Here is a 20,184-nt window from a genome sequence, read left to right as displayed (position 1 = left end):
GAAGTGATTAACTAAATTGCTTTTCTTTCAACCACTAGCAGTTCTTGGAAGTGAAGAATGAGAGAAGTCTTTGTTAACGCAAAAGACACAGGGAGGAAATTATTTCTATATATGAAACATGAGATTACTTTATAAAATCTTATACTCAACTACCAATCATTTTTTTGAAAGACTAAAACTCAAATTAGTAAAAGCTTGAAGCTTGGATATCTTAATGCAGCTGTTGCCAACTGAAGAGAGAAATGGAGAAAGGGAGTCTAGAGCAACAATCCAATCCCTCCATTCCAAATCCTACTTCCAGTCCTCCATCCCTTCGCCTCCTCCTGCTGTAGGTGCCAGTGGTGGCTGCTTTGGAGAGATAGGAAGAGGCTGCCTCTAAAAGTAGAAGGAGTCTTTTAGGATTACATGGTTACTTCCCTTCAGGGTTGGAGGGAGTTCTGCTGTGAGGGCTTTTTCTCCACTTTCTCCTGAAGCATGCTGGGGTTACTGGGAGGCCAGTGTTTCTGAGCTTCAGCATGCCTCTCCTGTCTCTGTTTGTGGCCTGAAAATCTCTGAGCAAATACGTTGGAGCAGAGATTAAGACCCTACTGCTCTTCATCCGAAAGTTTGGTAAGAGAGCAACCCCAGGAAGTCTTAGGTCCAGTACAACCCAGTACCAATACAGCACTTGCTAGTGATATGCTCCTTTCCCAAAGAACAGACTAAATGACAGAGGCCCATGGATGAAGAGAATAGACTGTCAGAAGCACCTCGTTATTGAACCCAATCAGAGAAATCAAAGCCGCAAGATGTTTAGAGACAAGATATTTAGAGGCTGAGGAGAATTCTCAGCCCAAGGAGAAGGTCCAGGAATGAAGGTAGAGAAGTTCTTAGTATTAAATAAAAGAGCAAAAAATCATTGGCCATTTAAAAAAAAATAAAATAAAAAAGAAAATTTTACTAGCACAGCTCAGAAAAGTAAGATTGCTGTTGCTCAGTCAAGCAATTGAAAGGAACTGAGAACCTTCCCTCTTTTACGCCCATATACAGCAGAGGCAGGATATGAGGGCATCCACATTAAATAGCTGCAGGTCTGAAAAGGCTTCTGTGTTAGCAGTCACATGTAGGTTCAGCCGCAGGGTGGATACACATTCTGGCAAGAATCAAGAGGAGAAGCTGCTGTTCCTTTAATCAATTCTTTAATCACAGGCGGTGGGCTACCAACATCCTTGCAAATCTGCCTGTCTAATCTCCTATTGTGTAGTGATAGGGTTGTCAGTTGGCTGTTTATACAGACCTCCAGGACCTCAGCGAGCACCTTTCTGTAGGGAAATGCAGTCATCTGGACCATGAAATATTTGAAAGGGTCCAAAGTCCTTGCTCAGCTCCCATTTTAAATACCTGTGGAGAAAAAAAGGGGGGGGGGATTTTACTTAACAGAGGATCATAGGACTGACTCAAGTCGACTCATATCTTGTAAATCACAATGCTTTTAGATATGTTTCCTATATACCTTTAATATAAATAAAAGTCAAAAAACATCATAAGCATTTCTCTGCCTATCACTACAAATGCCTTCTCAAACAGAGATCCCTTCCATGTTCTTATGAGTGCCTTGTGAATGATATTGGCTGCAGCCTATATCCCCTATAGCTGCCTTCCAAGGATGAAGGGGGCAGTTGGCCATTTTCTCCAGGGTTGTCACTGCAACCGAGGTTGCTTCTCAAAGCGTTTTGGTTACAGGATGGCAGCAGCTGCACACTCTTCCATAGGGAAACACAGCAAGATAATTTTCCATCATCCAAGTGCCATATTCATTTACTTATATCGTACTTCATGTGACATCCTTTCAGCAACTGTTCAGTCATAATAAGAAATAAGTGCAAGAGTTTTCTCCCCAAGAGGTCATACTTTTCCTCTAAACAAATCCTGAGCTTTTTGGAGATCTGTTGTACTTAAGCTGGCAGAGAAAGAGCTGCCTTAAATATGTACTAAATATTACTACATAAGTAATTTGATGAAGTGCAGATGTAAATCAGGGAGGGAATTTACTTACAGTTTTCAAAAAGTACTTGGATTTATGTGTTTCAGTTCTATATTTTCAATGTACAGATTAACTGAAATAACTGTAGAGGAAATAATAAGAATCTTTAAAAATACTGTATTTATCTGTAAAGATGAGAGCCTAATTCATCTAAAAATTCAAAGTTATGTTCCTTTGCATCAGAAGCTGTAAATTGTCAAAAACAAATTCAGGGATTAGATCCTTCTGTTCAAATGAGGACACAAAAAGATGCAATTAATTATCTTGCTTCTTTTCCTCTTTTACCATGCACAATTTTCAGCATGATAGTCAAACTTTGTTTGTCAGTATCAACCAGTTATCACCTATGAGAAGGTAAAAATTAGTTGATTTTGAAGCTGCTTGTTAAGTCCTACCTATACTTCGAAAAGCCTCCTGATTTAAGTATATCTAAATAATATAGATTTTCCCAGTTTGAGCCTTGGGGATTTTTTTGTTTTGCATGCTTAATACTTTGAATAAAACTAAGGTCAGATAAAAACTCAGCGTTATCTCCTAAAATAATCATAGAATCATAGAATCAGTTAAGTTGGAAGGGACCTCTGGAGATCATCTAGTCGTTCCCCCCACCCCCCAGCTCAAGCAGCGTCACCTACAGTATGTCAGACAGGGTTGCATCCAGGCGGGCCTTGAATGTCTCCAGAGAAGGAGACCTCACAACCTCTCTGGGCAACCTGGTCCAGTGCTCCGTCACTCTCACAGGGAAGAAATTCCCCCTCACATTCAGGTAGAACTTCCTGTGCTTCAGTTTKTGCCCAWTGCCTCTTGTCCTGTCACACGGAACAACTGGAAAGAGTTTGTCTCCATCGCCTCGACACCCTCCCTTCAGATACTTTAACACTTTTATAACATCCCCCCTCAGCCTTCTCTTCCCCAGGCTGAAGAGGCCCAGCTCTCGCAGCCGTTCCTCAGAGGACAGATGCTCCAGACCTCTGATCATCCTCATAGCCCTACACTGGACTCTCTCCAGTAGCTCTATGTCTCTCTGTACTATGTACTGGGAGCTCAGCTCTATGTACTGGGGAGCCCAGAACTGGATGCAGTACTTGAGATGAGGCCTCCCCAGGGCTGAGGAGAGGGGCAGGATCACCTCCCTCCACCTGCTGGCAACACTCTTCCKWAKGCACCMCAGGGTACCATTGGCCTTTCTTGGCCACAAGGGCACATTRCTGGCTCATGGTCAACTTGTCATCCACCAGCACTCCCAGGTCCTTCTCTGCAGAGCTGCTCTCCTGAAGGTYGRCCCCCAGCTTGYMCTGGTGYCTAGGGTTGTTTYTCCCTAGGTGCAGGACTCTGCACTTGCCCTTGTTGAACCTCAGGAGGTTCCTCTCCGCCCAACTCTCCAGCCTGTCCAGGTCTCTCTGAATGGCAGCACAGCCCTCTGGTGTGTCAGCCACTCCTCCCAGCTTGGTATCATCAGCAAACTTGCTGAGGAGGGGCTCTGTCCCCTCACCCAGGTCATTGATGAAGAAGTTCAACAGGATGGGACCCAGTACTGAGCCCTGGGGGAACTCCACTAGCTACAGGCCTCCAGCTGGACTCCACGCCACAGATCACAACTCTCTGAGCTCTGCCTTTCAGCCAGTTCTCAATCCACCTCACTGTCCACTTGTCTAACCCACACTTCCTGAGCTTCTCTAGGAGGATGTTRTGGGAGACAGGGTCAAAAGCCTTGCTGAAGTCAAGGTACACAACGTCTACTGCCCTCCCCTCATSTACCCAGCCAGTCATTCCATGGTAGAAGGCTATCAGATTGGTTAAGCAGGATTTCCCYTTAGTGAATCCATGCTGACTACTCCCGATCGCCTTTTTTCCTCCATATGCCTGGAGATGACATCCAGAATGAGMTGTTCCATCATCTTTCCAGGGATGGAGGTGAAGCTGACTGGCCTAYAGTTGCCTGGGTCCTCCTTCTTGCCCTTCTTGAAGCCTGGAGTGATACGGCTTTCTTCCAGTCCTCAGGCACTTCTCCAGTTCTCCATGACCTTTCARAGATGATGTAGAGCAGCCTGGCAACAACATCCGCCATCCAGGCCCATGGATTTGTGGATGTCTAGCCTGCCCAAAAGGTCTATCCTCCTCAACCAAAGGAAAGTCTTCCTTCCTCCAGACTTTCTCCCTCACATCCAGGCTCTGGGATTCATGGGAGCTGCTGTTAGCAGTGGAGACTGAAGCAAAGAAGGCATTCAGTAACTCTGCCTTCTCTGTATCCCTTGTCACCAGGGCCCCTGCCCCATTCAGCAGTGRGCCCACATTTTCCCTAGTCCTCCTCTTGCTACTGATGTATCTGAAGAAGCCCTTCCTSTTGTCCTTGACATCCCTTGCCAGACTCAATTCCAGCTGGGCCTTAGCCTTCCTYGCCACATCTCTACATACTCTGACTGCATTCCTATAATCCTCCCAAGTAGCCTGTCCCCTCTTCCACATACTGTGTATTTTCTTCTTCTGACTGAGTTTGGCCAAAAGCTCCTTGTTCACCCATGCAGGTCTCCTGCCCCTTTATGCTGCACCTCTTACTCCTAGGGATGCATGGCTCTTGAGCTTGGAGGATGTGATGCTTGAATACTAGCCAGCTCTCCTGGACCTCCCTTCCTTCTAGGGCCTTAACCCATGAGATTCCTCCAGGCAGGTCTCCAAAGAGCCCAAAGTCYGCTCTCCTGAAGTCCAGGGTTGCAATCCTGGTTGTTGCCTTACTTCTTTTCTGCAGGATCCTGAACTCCACCATCTCGTGGTCACTGCAGCCAAGGCTGCCCCCAACCTTCTCATCTCCAACCAGCCCCTCTCTGTTGGTTAGGACAAGGTCCAACAGGACACCCTTCCTCGCAGGCTCCTCCACCATTTGCGATGAGAAGTTATTATCAATGCATTGCAGGAGGCTCCTGGACTGTTTGTGCCTTGCTGTGTTGTCCTTCCAGCAGATGTCAGGGTSGTTGAAGTCCCCCATGAGAACCAGGGCCTGTSATCGTGAGGCTACTTCCAGCTGTCTGTAGAAGACCTCATCGACTTCCTCTTCCTGGTCAGGTGGCCTGTAGTAGACACCCACAACAGTGTCCCCYATGTTAGTCTGCCCTTTGATCTTCGCCCAAAAGCTCTCGACTACCTCCTTCTCCTCCTCCACCCCCAGGCAGAGCTCGATGCATTCAGGTTGCTCTCTCACATAAAGAGCAGCTCCACCACCTCGCCTCCRTGACCTGTCTCTCCTAAAAAGCACATAGCCATCCATGACAGAGTTCCAGTCATGTGAGCTATGCTACCATGTCTCTGTGATTGCAATGAGATCAYGGCCCTGCGACTGCACACAGATCTCTAGTTCCTCCAGTTTGTTCCCCATGCTGCGTGCATTGGTGTACAGGCATTTCAGAGAGGTAGTCATGCCTGCAGATTTCCCAGGAAGGGTGTGCGGGGGYCTTCCATAGTCGTGTCCCACATGCACATCCCCAGCTGCATGCACCCATTGGAGGCCCCCTAACCCGAGTTATGTTTTATTGACTACCCTCTCTGTATGACTCTCCCCTTCCACCTTCCTACCTAAAGATGGACAGGGTCTTTACAGAGGTTCAGTGGGGCAGGAGCCCAAACATCACGTCAGCCAGAAAAAGATGGTCAGAGGCTCTGCTTGAAGAGGAAGGACTGAGGTCAGAAGCCTGTGACTTCCAGGAACAAGGAGKCTCTTTTTCCACCTGCATGTGTGTGAGTGCAGAGCAGATGTAGGGCCTTTACAATGGGAGTGGAGGAGTGAGTCCTGATGGGGAACACATTTATACTGAGCATAGCTGGTTCAAGGACCGGACCCACTGCCAGAAAGAGGAGGCCATGGATAACAGTGGCTAGGGACTCCTGCAGGGCAGAGGGGCACCTGTCTGCCAGGCAGATCTGACATTCTGGGAGGTTTGCTGGCTGCCCAGAGCCCAGATCAAGGATGTCAAGAGGAAAGAGCTGAGGCTTGCCTAGCTTTCAGACTACTACCCTTTGCTGTGTGGCCACATGCGCACCGATARCACTGCCAAGACAGACATTGATCAAAGACAACTACCTGGCTCCAAAAGCTAGGGTGAATGGAATGGGGACCTGGGTGATCTCAGTCCTCCTGGTCAATTAAAAAGGCCCAGGCAGATGGAGGAACATATTATGGGTTCTCATATGCATGTGTGGCTGGTGTTGCCCACAGAGCTTTGTTCCTCTTCAAGAAGAGAAGGCTGGYGGACGGAGATGTGACCCATCTGACAAAGGAAGGCAAAAGCATCTTTGTCAGCAGGCTTGCGAGCCTTTCCAGGAGAACTCTGAACTAGATTGGGCTCAAAGGATAGTGATGTAGAGGCTAAGTGGCAGTCAGTTATGAGTAGCATCCCTCAGTGCTGTTCAACAGCTTCAACAGCARCCTGCATAACAGGGCAGAATACACCCTCAGCAACTTTGTGGATAACACCAACCTGGTGTTAYGGGCTACTCCAGGAGCAGTAATACACTGGAAGACAGAGTTGCCATTCAGAAGGACTGCAGCAAACTGGAGGAATGGACCAACAAGAATCTTAAAAGATTTGATAAAGACAGATACAAAATTCAACACAAGGTTAAATGCACCTCAGATGAAACAATCCTGTGCATCAGGATGGGATGGGGACTGACTGCCTGGGTAGCAGCTCTGCAGAAAAGGACTAGGAGACAAAGCTGAACGTGGATTTTCAGTGTGCCCGTGCAATGATGGGGGACAGTTACATAGTGGGCTGTGTTAGGAAGACCATAGCTGGCAGATTGCAGGAACTGAGTTTGTTTAGCTAGTAAAAGAGAAGACTAAGGGGTGAACTAACTGCTATCTTCCTCTAAATAACAGGAGTGATAAATAAGAGGGCATCAGACTGCCTCAGAGACACACAGTGAAAGGACAAGAGGCAACAGTCACATGTTGCAGCAAGAGAAATTCTGATTAATGTAGAAAGAAAAAAAATCATCATATGAGTGGTGCAGCTCTGGGACAGGAGCCCAGAGAAGATGTCTCCATCCTTGGAGATTTTCAAAACACAACTGGACATGGTCCTGAGCAGCCTTATCTAACTTTGAGTTTAGCCTGCTCTGAGCAAGGGATAGGACTAGATGATCTCAGGAGATCTTTTCCRACATATTTTTTATCATGATTCTGTGATTTTAACCAGTTTTAATACCACAGAAGTGAGTTGCCCTTCTATGTCTTTACTTTGTGTTTATAGCTTTGTGGAGTTTCAAGTTACTAAAAATGGTTAGTAAACACAGTACCTAAGTTGCAGCAATTATTAATGTGGAACATTGAGTAATGTATCTAAATTACCACACACACATTCTGATCTGCTTTACAGGATTCTGTCTTTGTTGATATTTTATCAGTGCAYGCTTTTTCTGTAATAGCAAAAATACCTCTTGACATTGAAAGATAAGAAACTGCTTTGGTACAAAATAATTATTTTTCTCATTTTTAGTTCACCAGTAACTGCAGTGGTTTCACACTCCTACACGCCTTTGTAAAAGTTGTTGTTATGGAGATGTATTTCACATGCTGTATTTTTCCATATGCCTCTGTTACCATTTTTTCTTGYCCCTCATATAGTCAARTGTGCCCACAAGTGACCTACTATCTTGTCCAGTTTGAGGAAGTTAGCCAARGAATAGCAGACATTTTTCTTACAGGTTCATCATTTTTGTCACACAGCTTGGCTTTACTTATTTGTCTGTGGACTAGCTGCTTAGTACCTAATTTCACTTGTCAGGTTTTTCATCTGTTCTTGTAATTTTGCTGCTTCGTGTACTTCACATGTACTTCATTGGGGTTAAAAGTTAGCTCATATTATTTTCCAGCCTTCTCCTGTGCACCCCRCTGTTGCGTTACAAAGGACTCCATCTCTCTCCTAAAGCACCAAAAAAGGCTTAGCCTTTCAAATTGCTTAATTGACTGAACATTAATACTTCTCAATGGAAAACGTATTGGTTTGGTTTTGCAGCCTGCTGATAGTGGTGGATAGAATGAGAACTCTACTCTCCTGTGTCATTATTTTTCTTTATTTTTTTGAGACTGAGTTTYCAGTCAATTACCATCAAGACAAAATAAAATGCATGAAAGGATGCAATAGCCACTCAGCAGCCCTGAACAGCAGATTCATGAATATCAGAGCATGCTACAGGATATTGCTACTTTATTTATTAAAAGATCACATACAGAGGAGATACAGCGGAGGTAAAGAGACTGTATGTATATACGGGTCACATTAGTAATGAGAAAGAGCTACACTAATTAACTCGRCTCCCTAATGAATTTGAATTCATGCAGTAAAGGACATTTATAATGAACTTAGTACAAAAATAAATGATATCAGCTTTCAGTTCCTTCGTTATTAAAAGGTGATATAATGATACTGCTGTATCATGATTAGATATAATCTTTTAACGGTAATCACTGATGGAGGGAAGCAGGACTTTGTGTTGGCAGGCCGAGGTTGTTCTAGTTCACATCAAAGAAAACAACAGCTTCCTTCCCTMTCCTCTTCCCCCCACGCAGTGCCAGTGTGGTCACCTGGAGCTGCGTCAATCACTGAGATAGGTGATACAGCAGGGGCAGTCACCATAGAGGCCAAGTCTTCCTTGGCCTTTAGGAAGCTGATGATATCTGATGGAAGAGAGGTCAAAGTAATCCSAAACCTGGGATCTTTTTCAAATAGAGCTGTATGTGGTGTGCAGTTTATTCCAGAGTGGTAAACTGAATTCTTAGTGAACTGCACAAACCGAATTTCCGTAGTCCAATCCCATGAATTATTGTCTGCCATCCATTCCATGAGCCAACCTTAATACTATTCTTTGGATGCTCTRGCAATTCTTGGCTTCGAGGGCATCTTGGTTTTCCAGGCACCAAGCTCAGCTGAGGCCACAAACATTTTAGTTCTTGTATTACTTCAGTAATGAATTCAGTTCYATCATGACTTTGCAAGGAAACAAGGGCACCAGAAGTGAGACAGACATCAAGAAGCTGTAGAGCCACCTCAGCTGCTTTTTTTTGATGTAGGAGGATGGAGAACACAAAATTTGGTGAAGCAGTCCTGGTACACCATTATTCACTTCAAGCTGCCTAGAGACGTGGACTGCATACTAATGTAAAGTCAATTTGCCCCCATGCTAAGTGCTCCTTGCTCAGAGTGGGCTGGCCAGCAAACCTTTTAACCAAGTGGTGCCTTTTTTGTTTCTGGCACACTGCACAGAAGGATTTGAAGAGTTCAGTGGCATCTCTGGTGATGTTTGTGTAGCTAGATGRTAAGTGTTTCACGACACAGTCATGGCCACCATGGCTAGTAACCGTATGTGCTCTTTTGATGATATCGTATGTGTCCTCGATGCTCACATAATATGTGAGAGATTCCTCTTCTGTCTTCCTCCTCTTAATCAGCTTCTCAGTGTCTCCACTCTGTAGAATTTCATATCTGAAATGAAGGAAATAGCATACAGGTCATTAATAAAAGTGGGGTGCATCTAAAGAGGCAAAGAAATGATATGTGTGCTTACAGTTAAAAAAAAAATATGGGTCTTCTGTACTTACTTTGTAAGCAGATAGTATTCATGTCTTGACTTTGACTTGCGATTCTGCCTTGCCTTCTTTATTATTTCAGCAATATTTGCATAATACTCCTCCTGTCGGATCATGTACTTAGAGCATTTCTTATACTTTTTGTAAAGTTCTTCTCTGAATTTAGTTTCAAAATTCTGAGGCATCTTCAGGACTGATTAGTTAGGTAGCGGAGAAATCTGATCTGACTGCCTCCTTTTATGTACAACTGCTCTTGCTCCAAATTCTGACGTGTGCTACAGTCATATTGTGAAACCAGTCATTGTGCAAAGTGACTAAAATCTTCAGTCGTTTCTCAAAATGACTTCCAGTTACTTTACAAAATGACAGAAAATAGCAGGTAGGTATTATGCAAAATGCCTAATCTCTAGTTTTTTTTTTTAATTATTAGCTCGAAAGACAACATATAAAACTTTTTCTTCTTCATGGTATTTTCCAGCCTGTTCATAAATATACAGCAAATAATGGAAAAAAACCCCCACTAATTTGTATAACAGACGCTCTTCTGAGGTCAATTATGCTTTGTAAAATTAGCATGTTTTAAATTTTTTTGTTCCACTGAGCTAAAAACACCTGATCTTCCCCAGTACAACAATAGCAACAGTCATTTCATGAAATGCTAGAAACCAGTAGGCGTTACAGGTGATGACCAAATAAAGTACGCAGTCCAATAGTGTAATAAAATGGCAATTATTTTGTGAAATGCATGAAATCTTCAGTCATTTTATATAATAAATGGCTGAAATAGTCATTTCATGAAAGAACTGAAAATTTTCAATCCTTTTGCGAAATCACTACTTTCACAGTATCATCGTAATACATACAGATTGCATGACATTTGGTTTTAACCTTCTGAAGGCCATTTTACTGCACAGATAGTTTTATTCTTGCAAGTTGGATTTAACTTACAAACTGTTTTTCATTAACAGAAACTTTGTGATATCAGTTTCCAAAGCATCAACATGTTTTCCATCATCAACAGATACTGATTCAATTGCTCCTTCTACAGCAGAAGATGGGAACTACACTAGAAGAAGGCGAAACAGGTTGGGAGTCTGTCTCCATATATTTGGAGTTCATTTCATCCGTCTTTCTCTGCACTCAGCCCCCAGCTGAGTGAGGCTCTCCCACTCTCCAAGGATATGATACCGAGTTGTCCACCAAAAGTTTTCTTTGAATGCAGATACGATTTTTGCTGCCCTTTCTTATTTTCTCCTGTGATTTTGTAGCATCTGGGGTCTCACCTCTGCTGAGAAAAAGCATCAAGCAGACCAAGGACTATCTGCATTTCTTATCCGTGTGCCCCTGTCACTGTTATAGACCTCAGTGCCATGACTAATACATGCCTCCTACCTCAACGACAGGCAGGATTGTGTGTTTCTCTGTTATAGATTAGAGGCTATAGGCCTCTAATCCTCTGTAATAGATTAGAGGCTATAGGCCCTCTTCATGAATACCCTTCAACCCCTACAAAGACAGAAGTCAGGCTCTCGCTTACCATGTTCTGATGAAGGATTCGGAGATGCTATTAAATTTCTACACTAAAGTAACTGCACAGGCATAGTTTGCCTGGCATGAGTACAGCTCAGAAATGAAAAGGATCCATTCAGTGCCATTACTAACATATTTCTTGCCTGTTTTTTATGGTCTTGGGTRTATGGCCCTTCCTGACCATAACCCCACTATGAATGAGTTTGTCTAGGGAATTGATAGCTGCGCCCCCCAGTTAGTCGTGTTTTCACCTGTATGCGCAGACCTGGCACAGTTTCTGTTAGAAAGCAGTAAGAATCAGGGGAGCCTGAATCACCCATGGGTGATGCACAACTCATTGAGGGTGCAGCTGTAAAAACTGACGGCTGAGGCCTGTGGCAGAGAGTAAAACCATCCAGGCCCTTGCGAAAGATGTGTTAGGTGTTAGCGGAAGAGAGGGAAAGCAGCCTGCTGGCATCTGCTGCCTCACCAGAGGAAAGAGGGCTAAGTAATACTTACACTTACGCTTTAGGAATTGGATACTGTATACTATCTTCATTGCTATTTTCACTTTTTTTTAAAAAAAAAAAAATACTGTTTATTAAGAAACTAAGTTGTGTTTGCAGCTAGAGAAAATTATCTTGCTGAATATCAGAAAATTCAGTTTGATTYCCTGAAGGTTCTGACTGGGAGCTCAAACTGGTGTTTTATTGTGACCCCTTGACTTTTGAAACCAACTCTTGTTGTCATCCATCAAGTCCTAAGTGTAGGGTTTACTTAAAGAGAAAGTGCACACAAAGTCCTGTTTCCTCAAGAACAGCAGAAATGAGTGACTGTGGGTTAGAAATGCCTAGTCTTGCAATTCTTTTCTGGTTTATTTTCAGAAATTGTTGTTTCTGCTTCCTTTGGGGACTCACATGCCCGTCTCCCCTGTTGAATTGGAGAGAGCTTGGAGTGCCTTAAACTCTTTTCCTAGCTTTCAACTATGTTCCCCTTGCAGCATCTCTAGTCTAACACTCCCTGGTCCAAGGGAGCATAAGGAAGCAAAAATATCAGTGATTCAGGTCTGTGAGGAAACTGCCTGGGAAGAAAAGATTTGGAGCTTAAGGGGGGTGAGAAAATTAGAACTATTGCCTGAAAAATGCCCAAACTCACACTTTTGCTAAAAGCACTGTTGCCATCCTTATGCTTGCATCAACTCAATTTTGCATGGTGCTCTGGTGAACCAGAGTAGGGAACTGATCCATCTGGAAACTAACGTAGCAGAAAAAGTCTCAGCAGTATGGGAAGGATGATACGGAAATAGGAACCAGGAGTGAGGAAAGACATGTTTGTTCCTACCAGGGAAAGTGCAGATATTTGGCAACTTTTAATGGTTCAGTAAGCTGCGTGATGAGACAGAGGCTCTAGTCCATGTCATCTCACCTTGGTGCAGCAGACACTTGCCTTTGTGCTACCCTCATATCCTCTTCCCCTGTTATATTCGCCAGTGCTTACCCCTCCTTGTTTGGCTGTAATACGGCTTTTTGTTTCTCATGTGGTTGTTTTTAATCAAGAACTCAGCAAAAGCAGGCTCTACTTTAAGCCTCTGACCAAGCACGTGGTGGTAACCGGCATTCCCAGCTCCTTCCTCTGTCGACTCCAGCACTTTATTATCTTCCCAGACCACTGCCTCTGCCATCGCTGCTCAGCTACATTTTGGATGCTGCTTTGGCCTCTTTTACACTTACAGCTTCATGAGCTTTTCAGATTCCTGTCCTTCTCCGACACTGCTTGGCAGCGTCTCTGTTCCCTCTTCAGCCTTCCTGGTCACCGGCAAAAATAGAGCAGTGAGCCAGCCAGCGAAGGGGGAAGAGGGCCTGCGAGGTGCGGGGAAAGGGCAAGCAGCAGCGCCAGGAGTGCTACGGAGGGGCCCGAGCCCTTGGCCCGCGGGAGGGCAGAGCCCAGGAATGAATCGGATGTGACAGAGGAAACTGGGGGCGGGGGGGAAGCGAACRCACTGTGGGCTGAGCAAAGTGAGCACGGCGGGGCAGGGAGCGCAGGAGCTCGTCGCCAGCAAACCAGCAGCTCTCTGACAGACTGGAGAGATCCATTTCTCTTCCCTGGCCGCAGCTCTCCGGCGCTTGCGTTTTTCTCTCCGGCGGTTCCCAGCCTCTGGAAACTGGGGGGGGGCTGGAGAGCCAGAGCAGCGCCCGAAGTAGTCATCTGGGTTGTTAACACCTTTATTCCAACGAAAGGGTTATAATATAGTGTTGGGAAGGTATAGCACACCTACAGAGCACCACGCAGGGCATTTTTGTCCGCCAGAGACATTGCTACAGGGAGAAACAGAACTGTCCTGTCATTTTCCATCCTCTGTTCTTTCACAGGGAAAAACTGCTTAAACCAAATTGGGATCAGAGCAGTCTATTGCTTCATTAACGGCACATAATTAACTGGCAATCAGTGAACTAAGTCTAGCTGACTCCTCTGTTAAAAAATCTGYGTAATTCCCTGATTACTGTTGAATCTGCCTGATGGTCACCTTCTTCTTTAACATGATGCATTTGGGGTAAAAACCCTCTCAGATAGTTTTGGGTGTCCCAGTCACACACACTACAAACCCTCACATTTCATCTTAACGGCTCTTGCTAGGGTGGCCTTTTGCCAGGGGTGGGTGATGTGAGCACCCCAACGTGTCCCTTATTTGTGAACTTCCGTGATATCAAGCTTCAGGTGTTACCTAGGATTGCTCAGACTCTGACCTGCAAACATTCCCTGAAAGACAGTGTGTGTTGGAGGTGGGGGGCTTTCAGCAGGAAGCAAGACAGGACAGAAAGAATAGAGAAGTGGGATCCTGGAACATAACCATCCTGGACATCCCCCTATGGTGGGAATGAAAGCAATAAGCATAGCAGCAAGTTTGTACGGGTAGAGCAAGATCAGCCAATTGTTATTTGACAGCAGTCTCAGCAAGAGATGTTGCAGGTGAAGTTGAAAGAAATGGAAAGAATTCAGGAATAAGAAAAGGTGGAGTTCGACAGCATCATGAGGAGACACTTTGACTGGGAATTAATCAACTGATAACCTCTAATTTGTCAAAACATTAAAATATTATTCAATTGACTCTAGATGAAAAATGTGATCTTGCTGCAGGTGACAAGAAGAAAGATAAATTAGCCATCTCTRTCTTGAGCTATAGCAGTCAGAGACTTATATTCTCTTTTGGCATAGGCATAAAACAGTAAATTTATGAATGTTTGAATGTCTTTCACAGAACAATTTTGCKGAGTTTTTCCTCGTTTCAGGTGGAATTCACTACACTTTGGAAAATTCCCTGCTCACAACACCTAACTAATAGGCTTTTTAGCTACACCAGGCTCATTAGCTTTTCCTGTCCCTCTAATCCAAGCAGTAAGTTTTTAGCTTCTTCTACTAGTACAAGGTACCAACTTTTCTAGAATGGATTTTAAGCTAAGGGTATTACAAGTAATAAATTTAAGAACTGCATAAAAACAGCATAGGAAAAAAAGCATCATTGTTAATTTGGAGACCTAAAATATTTGATTTCAAAAGAGAAAGACAACTGCTATCTGAACAATCTAAACAAAATATTTTCAGTTAACTAAATAAGTTTTTTGTAATTAAAGACTTTGTAAATAAAAACACAAGGTTTTGGGTTGAACTTACAGTGTTCATGCAGTAGTGACATGTAACTTTTACTATACRGGAYATTTTCACAATATGGGAAAGAGAACCAAAACTTTTTTTCTTGTAATGATATCATCTTCAAAAGGTGATTTCAAGATCTCTTTCAATAAATAAATATATATTGCTGTTTTGCTTTTAAAGAGTTGATTGTATTGTTCTATTAACCTAGATAGTTACACCTGACATTCCAGTGGAGGAGCAGCTCTATTCAAGAGGAACAATAACTTCACCACTATTTTATGAGAGCTTGCTGTGAMTAAGAAGCAAATGTGGAAAATTATGTAGAAATTTGCATTTCAGTCAAACATACCTTATACATACTTTTTTATTTGCAAATTCTCTTTTCTTCTAGTGCCTTTGACTTCACAAGTGATGGTTTGAAAAKAGTAAATTAGAAGAGTCCACACATTCTCCTCCCTTTTAAAGAAGGCTATCTCTCCTCCAAGTGTATCTACAACTCATGAGGTGGTGCTCTGAAAACATCCAAGAACTACCCAACCAATTTACCAGTTGAGATACTGGAGGTAATTAGCCCCATCATTTTGCTGAATAGGCAGGCAGAGGGCTGTGCAGTATTATGCCATTTCCAGCAGACACATCAGATGGTTTAGATCTGGGTTTGCTTTCTCTTTCCTGCACTGTGTTCTACCAGGTTGGTGCACGCTACACATAGGTGAAGCTAACAGCAAGTCAACTTGCTTCGGAGTACACATACCTTTTGCTTAAAGAGACGGCTTCCACTCAGCACAAATGACAACAAATCTAGACAGCTGAGGGAAGTCAGACTCAAAAATACCTCATTGTAGCTTTCTAATTGGCTATAATCATTCACGTGCTGTATATAGTAGGCCCTGAAAAGGTGGTAGGGAAGGAAGCAAATTATGATAACGCAGATGAAAATCAAGTTTTTCACCTGGGCCCAGAACTCTTGGTGTGACCAGAGGGAGAAGGAGAATTTTCTCGCCACTTTTACCAGAATGAAAATCTGCAAGCTCAAGAGGACACAAGTAATGCAGGAAACAACCACAATTATGGTATAGTTCAGACCTTTCACACTATCTTGCTGTAGCTCTTTGTGGAACTTAAAGCATGTTTTATCATCGTATCTCCCTGAGCGTCCATATTCAACATAGAAGACTGGCACCAAAAAGACCATGACCACGACCCACACTGTAGCACTTGCTGTGATGGCATGCAGCTTCCTGTAAAACTCCACCTTGTCCTTCCATTGAAAGAATATGAGCCATCGAATCACCAGTGTGATCACGTAGAATAGGAAAGTCAGGTACATGTGGATGTGCACCATTGCACTCACCATTTTACAAAATGGCATCTTAAAGACCCACTCTTTGTTGATGTAGTAGTGTATCCGGAATGGCACAGTCAGGAGAAGAAGACCATGCACCACAACCAGGTTAATAATTGCTGTAGTGGTCACAGACAGAGTGTTCATCTTGACTAGCACAAACGACATTGCGATGGATCCGATCCCACCTCCAGTAAATGCAATTGAGTAGGCTGTAATCAATACGGCCCTCATGGTACAGGTGTGAGAGAAGGCAGATCCATTACTGGTTATATTCTCTTCARTCATGTTCCTGAAATCCTCCTTGTACATCTTCTAAAAATGAAACAATACATAAGGTAAGAGGTAAGAGTGAGGAGGGCCCACCTGAAAAGCCAGCAGAGCCTTCCACCTAGCCCTCACTCAAGAGGTAATCCTGGAAGTACTTAGATGCCCTCACTCCCAGAAGGAGCTGTAATGGGTAGCTTTATCCAAACATTCTGCAGTCTAGAGAAATATGGCTGGGAAGGTTGGGAGGAGAAGCTGCTCTGGACCTTAAAATCTTACTAGCCATACCCTTAAATACAGACATGAATCAATATTAAGTGGGAAAAAGAGATCTTTGGACAAATTATGTGATTACCATGTTTCTGAAGTCCTTGTATTATTAGTYCTCTCTTCAGACACCTGCATGTTTTTAGTATTTATATATATATTATGTATCTGAGCTATTGTTAGAATTCTGCTGCTCATTCATCAGTTGGTTATTTGCAGCAAAAGTTTTTTTTTTTTCCCCTAGAGCCAGATGATAACCGTATGTTGCTTTATCAAAGCTACAAATTTGGTTTCTTACTGAGTGCTGAGTTTTGCACACATTACAGTCAACTCCTCCTTTTCCATGGGCAGTTCATCTGATTGATGGATTAAATACCATGGATACTCAGGCTCCATGGTGATCCTGCTCAGGTCCTGCTGGATTTAGTAGCGTGGGCAGTGCTGTCCTGGTGTTTGCGGCCATTTCACATCTATTATGTGGTAAMAGAGTATTGCAAAATGGGATGTCAGAAAATGTTAGGAAAGGACGTCCAGCATTAGTACAAATAAGCCTGCTTAGCCCAAGCTGACTGAGGCTAACTGAAAGTTGACAGCAAGTTTAGTAAGTATGCTATGCATTTTTAATAGAAGCGATGCTTCTTTGCTGTTTCARAGAGAGATTAAATATAATTCTGATAATTCTAAATTTGATTTCTGGTAGGTTTTTTTAAGTGTTACAAGAATGCATTGAAGAAGGTTTCAGGTAGGGCATTACCCTGAAGTATGTTTGCAGCTGTGAAGATGCCAAAAGGATGTCCACACTACAGTCACGGAAAAAAGTGGGGGAAATTAAACAGTTCTGAGATCCACACTGCCTCCGTTATACTTCTACTGCTATCTGATCTAATTTAAAACTGGTCTTGGTATGTCTTTCATTTCATCTGTGAATCCTATAACACAAGATATTTTCCTGGTTGAGGTTTTGGAATCTTTTAATATTGCAGTGATGTTAACCTTACAAAATAGTTCCTGCATCTCTTAGATATTAGCAAAATTTCTAAGCAATTACCTCAACAATAACCAAGATCTCTATACACTGAAAAGTCAATTATTCTCTGGTCATCCCAATATATCTAAGACAACAGATATTTAATTATAGCCTTTATAATTTGTAATATATAATTTATAATAACCTGTATAATTTATAAATCCTATATATTTAATTAAATTATTAATATTAAATTAATAATTTAATTTAAAAAACTATATATAAGGCACTGCTGTGCCTTAAATTGCATGTGTTAGTAGTTGGCACATCTGGCCTTTTCCATTTAAAACTATATTCTGAGTTATACTATGAGGTGTAAAATAGGTGACAATGAAAACTCTTTTTGTCAGAGGGGCTTCCGATTTGCATATTTCAGCTATTGCATCAGAAACCATAGAAGTTCCTTCCAGTTTTGCTATTTCCGAGATGTTGCATTTCAGCCTCATAACCGTGCAAGCCAGAAGGGATTAGCAATAGCTGTTCATCAGTTTCTCAAGTTGTTCAGCTTTAATTTGAAAAGATGTCTCTAAAAAGTGGCATTATCACAGTGTTTAATTTAAAATGTATATTTAAAGTTTAAAAAGTGCTACAGCCCTAAAGGCAATATGCTGCAAATGTGGGTTGGTGGTAGCAACCCTGGCAGCAATTCTGTGTGTGGAAAGGGAGGACCCCTCATGGTCACTGCTCAGAGTCCGACAGTGAAACCTGAACTGAAGACAGGAAGGAAAAGATAAGCAAAAGTCAGATAACTGGTATTTTCCTAGGGCAGTCCTATGAGAACAGCTAGAGACAAATATTTATGTCTGCAAATAAGCAACCTAGACACTGAAATGCGGGCTTCTGGAGAATTTTGCAGTCACTCTCTTTATTGTCTAAATCTCTTTATTRTAAGATTCTGCAGCAAATCTCATTTTCATTAATCTTCCAAAAAAAGTTACTGAAAATTATGATGTATGAAATAAGCTTATCAGCTCCCCACTACTACAGGTGTCCAACTGAAACATCCTTGTGTGATGAATATGGAGTATAGCACGACACAGAGTATGTTTCACAGARGAAACGCTGCTTTCTGCTAAGATGATGTTTCCTATTGTACTGACAATCATAGCTGAAACCTAGTGACCTGAATTACAATTACTAAGCCCTTTAGTCAGAACCTGGCAGGAGGTACATGGAATGAGAATGAATCCAGGTTTTACAGGAGACTAATCATATGACAACAGGCTATATACTGAACCTAACTGGAAACATGAGCTGTAGAAGTCTCCAAGAGCAGGAAAATATCTCACAGAAGGGGATAAACAACAGCAGAGACCACTGACCATGGTATGAAGCTATCTCAGAAATGGTCTTCTCCCATGCTACTTAGTGCCTTGGCAATGTTAGCTGGTGTAAGCTCTAGCCAGCTGCAATAGTGCTGCTGAAGCCAACTTTGTTTAAAAGTAGCTTTTAAATTGTCTTACCATTACTTTGCAGGCTACAGAGTGGCCGTACTCTGTCCACAGAGTTTCAGTTCGGTCTCATCCTTTCTTCCCTCCTTCCCATGCCAAAAACAACTTCTGAGGCACCGTGAAGCTCCTTCAGGATTGTATTTTGCAGCTTTATCCCATCCAGACTTCTTCTGTCATGCACACCAATGCTGGCTTTCGACATCTGTAACAAAGGAAGGAGCAAGGACGGAACTTACCCCACTGCCTGTACAAAAACAGAGAGTTGTTTCTCAAGGAGGTGTTCTTGTATAGGTGCATTTCTACCCCACCCTCCTCGAGCTACAGCTGGTTCAGTGATATTGCTCAAGCTCTGGAGCAAGTTTTGGTYTTCCTCTGTGTTGTCTCATTACTTGGCTAAACTTCTGCAGGACATGTGCTTTGAAAGGCAGTGAGGTAATGATGGGCAACCACTAACCACTTCATTTTAATGCCATAGCAGTTAAAGAGACATCTGCTGATGCCAGGGGCCTGGGGAAGTTGCCAAAATATTGACATTTTAGTTTGACAAAGAAGATAGATTGCCAAGAAGCCAGATGATGGATTCTCTCAGAAATACAATCAGTAAAAAGACTCTTGTGTGTTCAAGATTCATCAGTTATCAGTGCATATAAGGCCATTATGTTCCTTCCATGTTGCTTTCTTTGTGGCACAGTCCACAGGACTTCCCAAGATTGCTTTATGTTTAGGCCAGAACATGTTATTTAAAAATATGACTCTTCCTCTGTCAAAACTTTCCCAGTAAAAGGAAATTCATTCCAACCTTCAGTAATTTCTTTCTTTCYGTTCAGATTATTAATTTTTGTACCATTAAAAAAAAAAGGATGATCCATATTTCTGGATTGAACTTGTACAGCTCSAACTTCCAGGCACAGTATCTGCTTAAGTTTTTGTTTCCAGACTGAAAAACCTTTTGTCAAARTTTTGTTCTCTCTATAGATACTTAGGCAACCTACCTTATCTTCTCTTTATTCTGGTCATACTTGCAGCTCCCCACTGAACTGCCTCCACACCATGGACATCATGCTC

General features: G+C 42.8%; 1 protein-coding gene across 1 annotated transcript; it reads right to left on the bottom strand.

Annotated features, from left to right (window-relative positions):
• Nucleotides 1-15,480: 15,480 nt before the first annotated feature.
• On the bottom strand, nucleotides 15,481-19,222 carry LOC146591398 (putative G protein-coupled receptor 141). Its single transcript, XM_085312984.1, has 2 exons — nucleotides 19,138-19,222; nucleotides 15,481-16,422 (listed from the first exon to the last, which is right to left on the bottom strand). Exon 2 carries the CDS (start codon nucleotides 16,417-16,419, stop codon nucleotides 15,481-15,483), a length of 939 nt encoding a protein of 312 aa, XP_085169110.1. The 5' UTR covers nucleotides 16,420-16,422; nucleotides 19,138-19,222.
• Nucleotides 19,223-20,184: the final 962 nt, after the last annotated feature.

Source organism: Rhea americana, unplaced genomic scaffold (assembly GCF_003343005.1).
Source record: "Rhea americana isolate MKP2758 unplaced genomic scaffold, rheAme1 scaffold_373, whole genome shotgun sequence".
Taxonomy (NCBI): Eukaryota; Metazoa; Chordata; class Aves; order Rheiformes; family Rheidae; genus Rhea; species Rhea americana.
The sequence above is the reverse complement of the archived record's forward strand: the minus strand, read 5'-3'. Positions and strand labels throughout refer to the sequence as shown.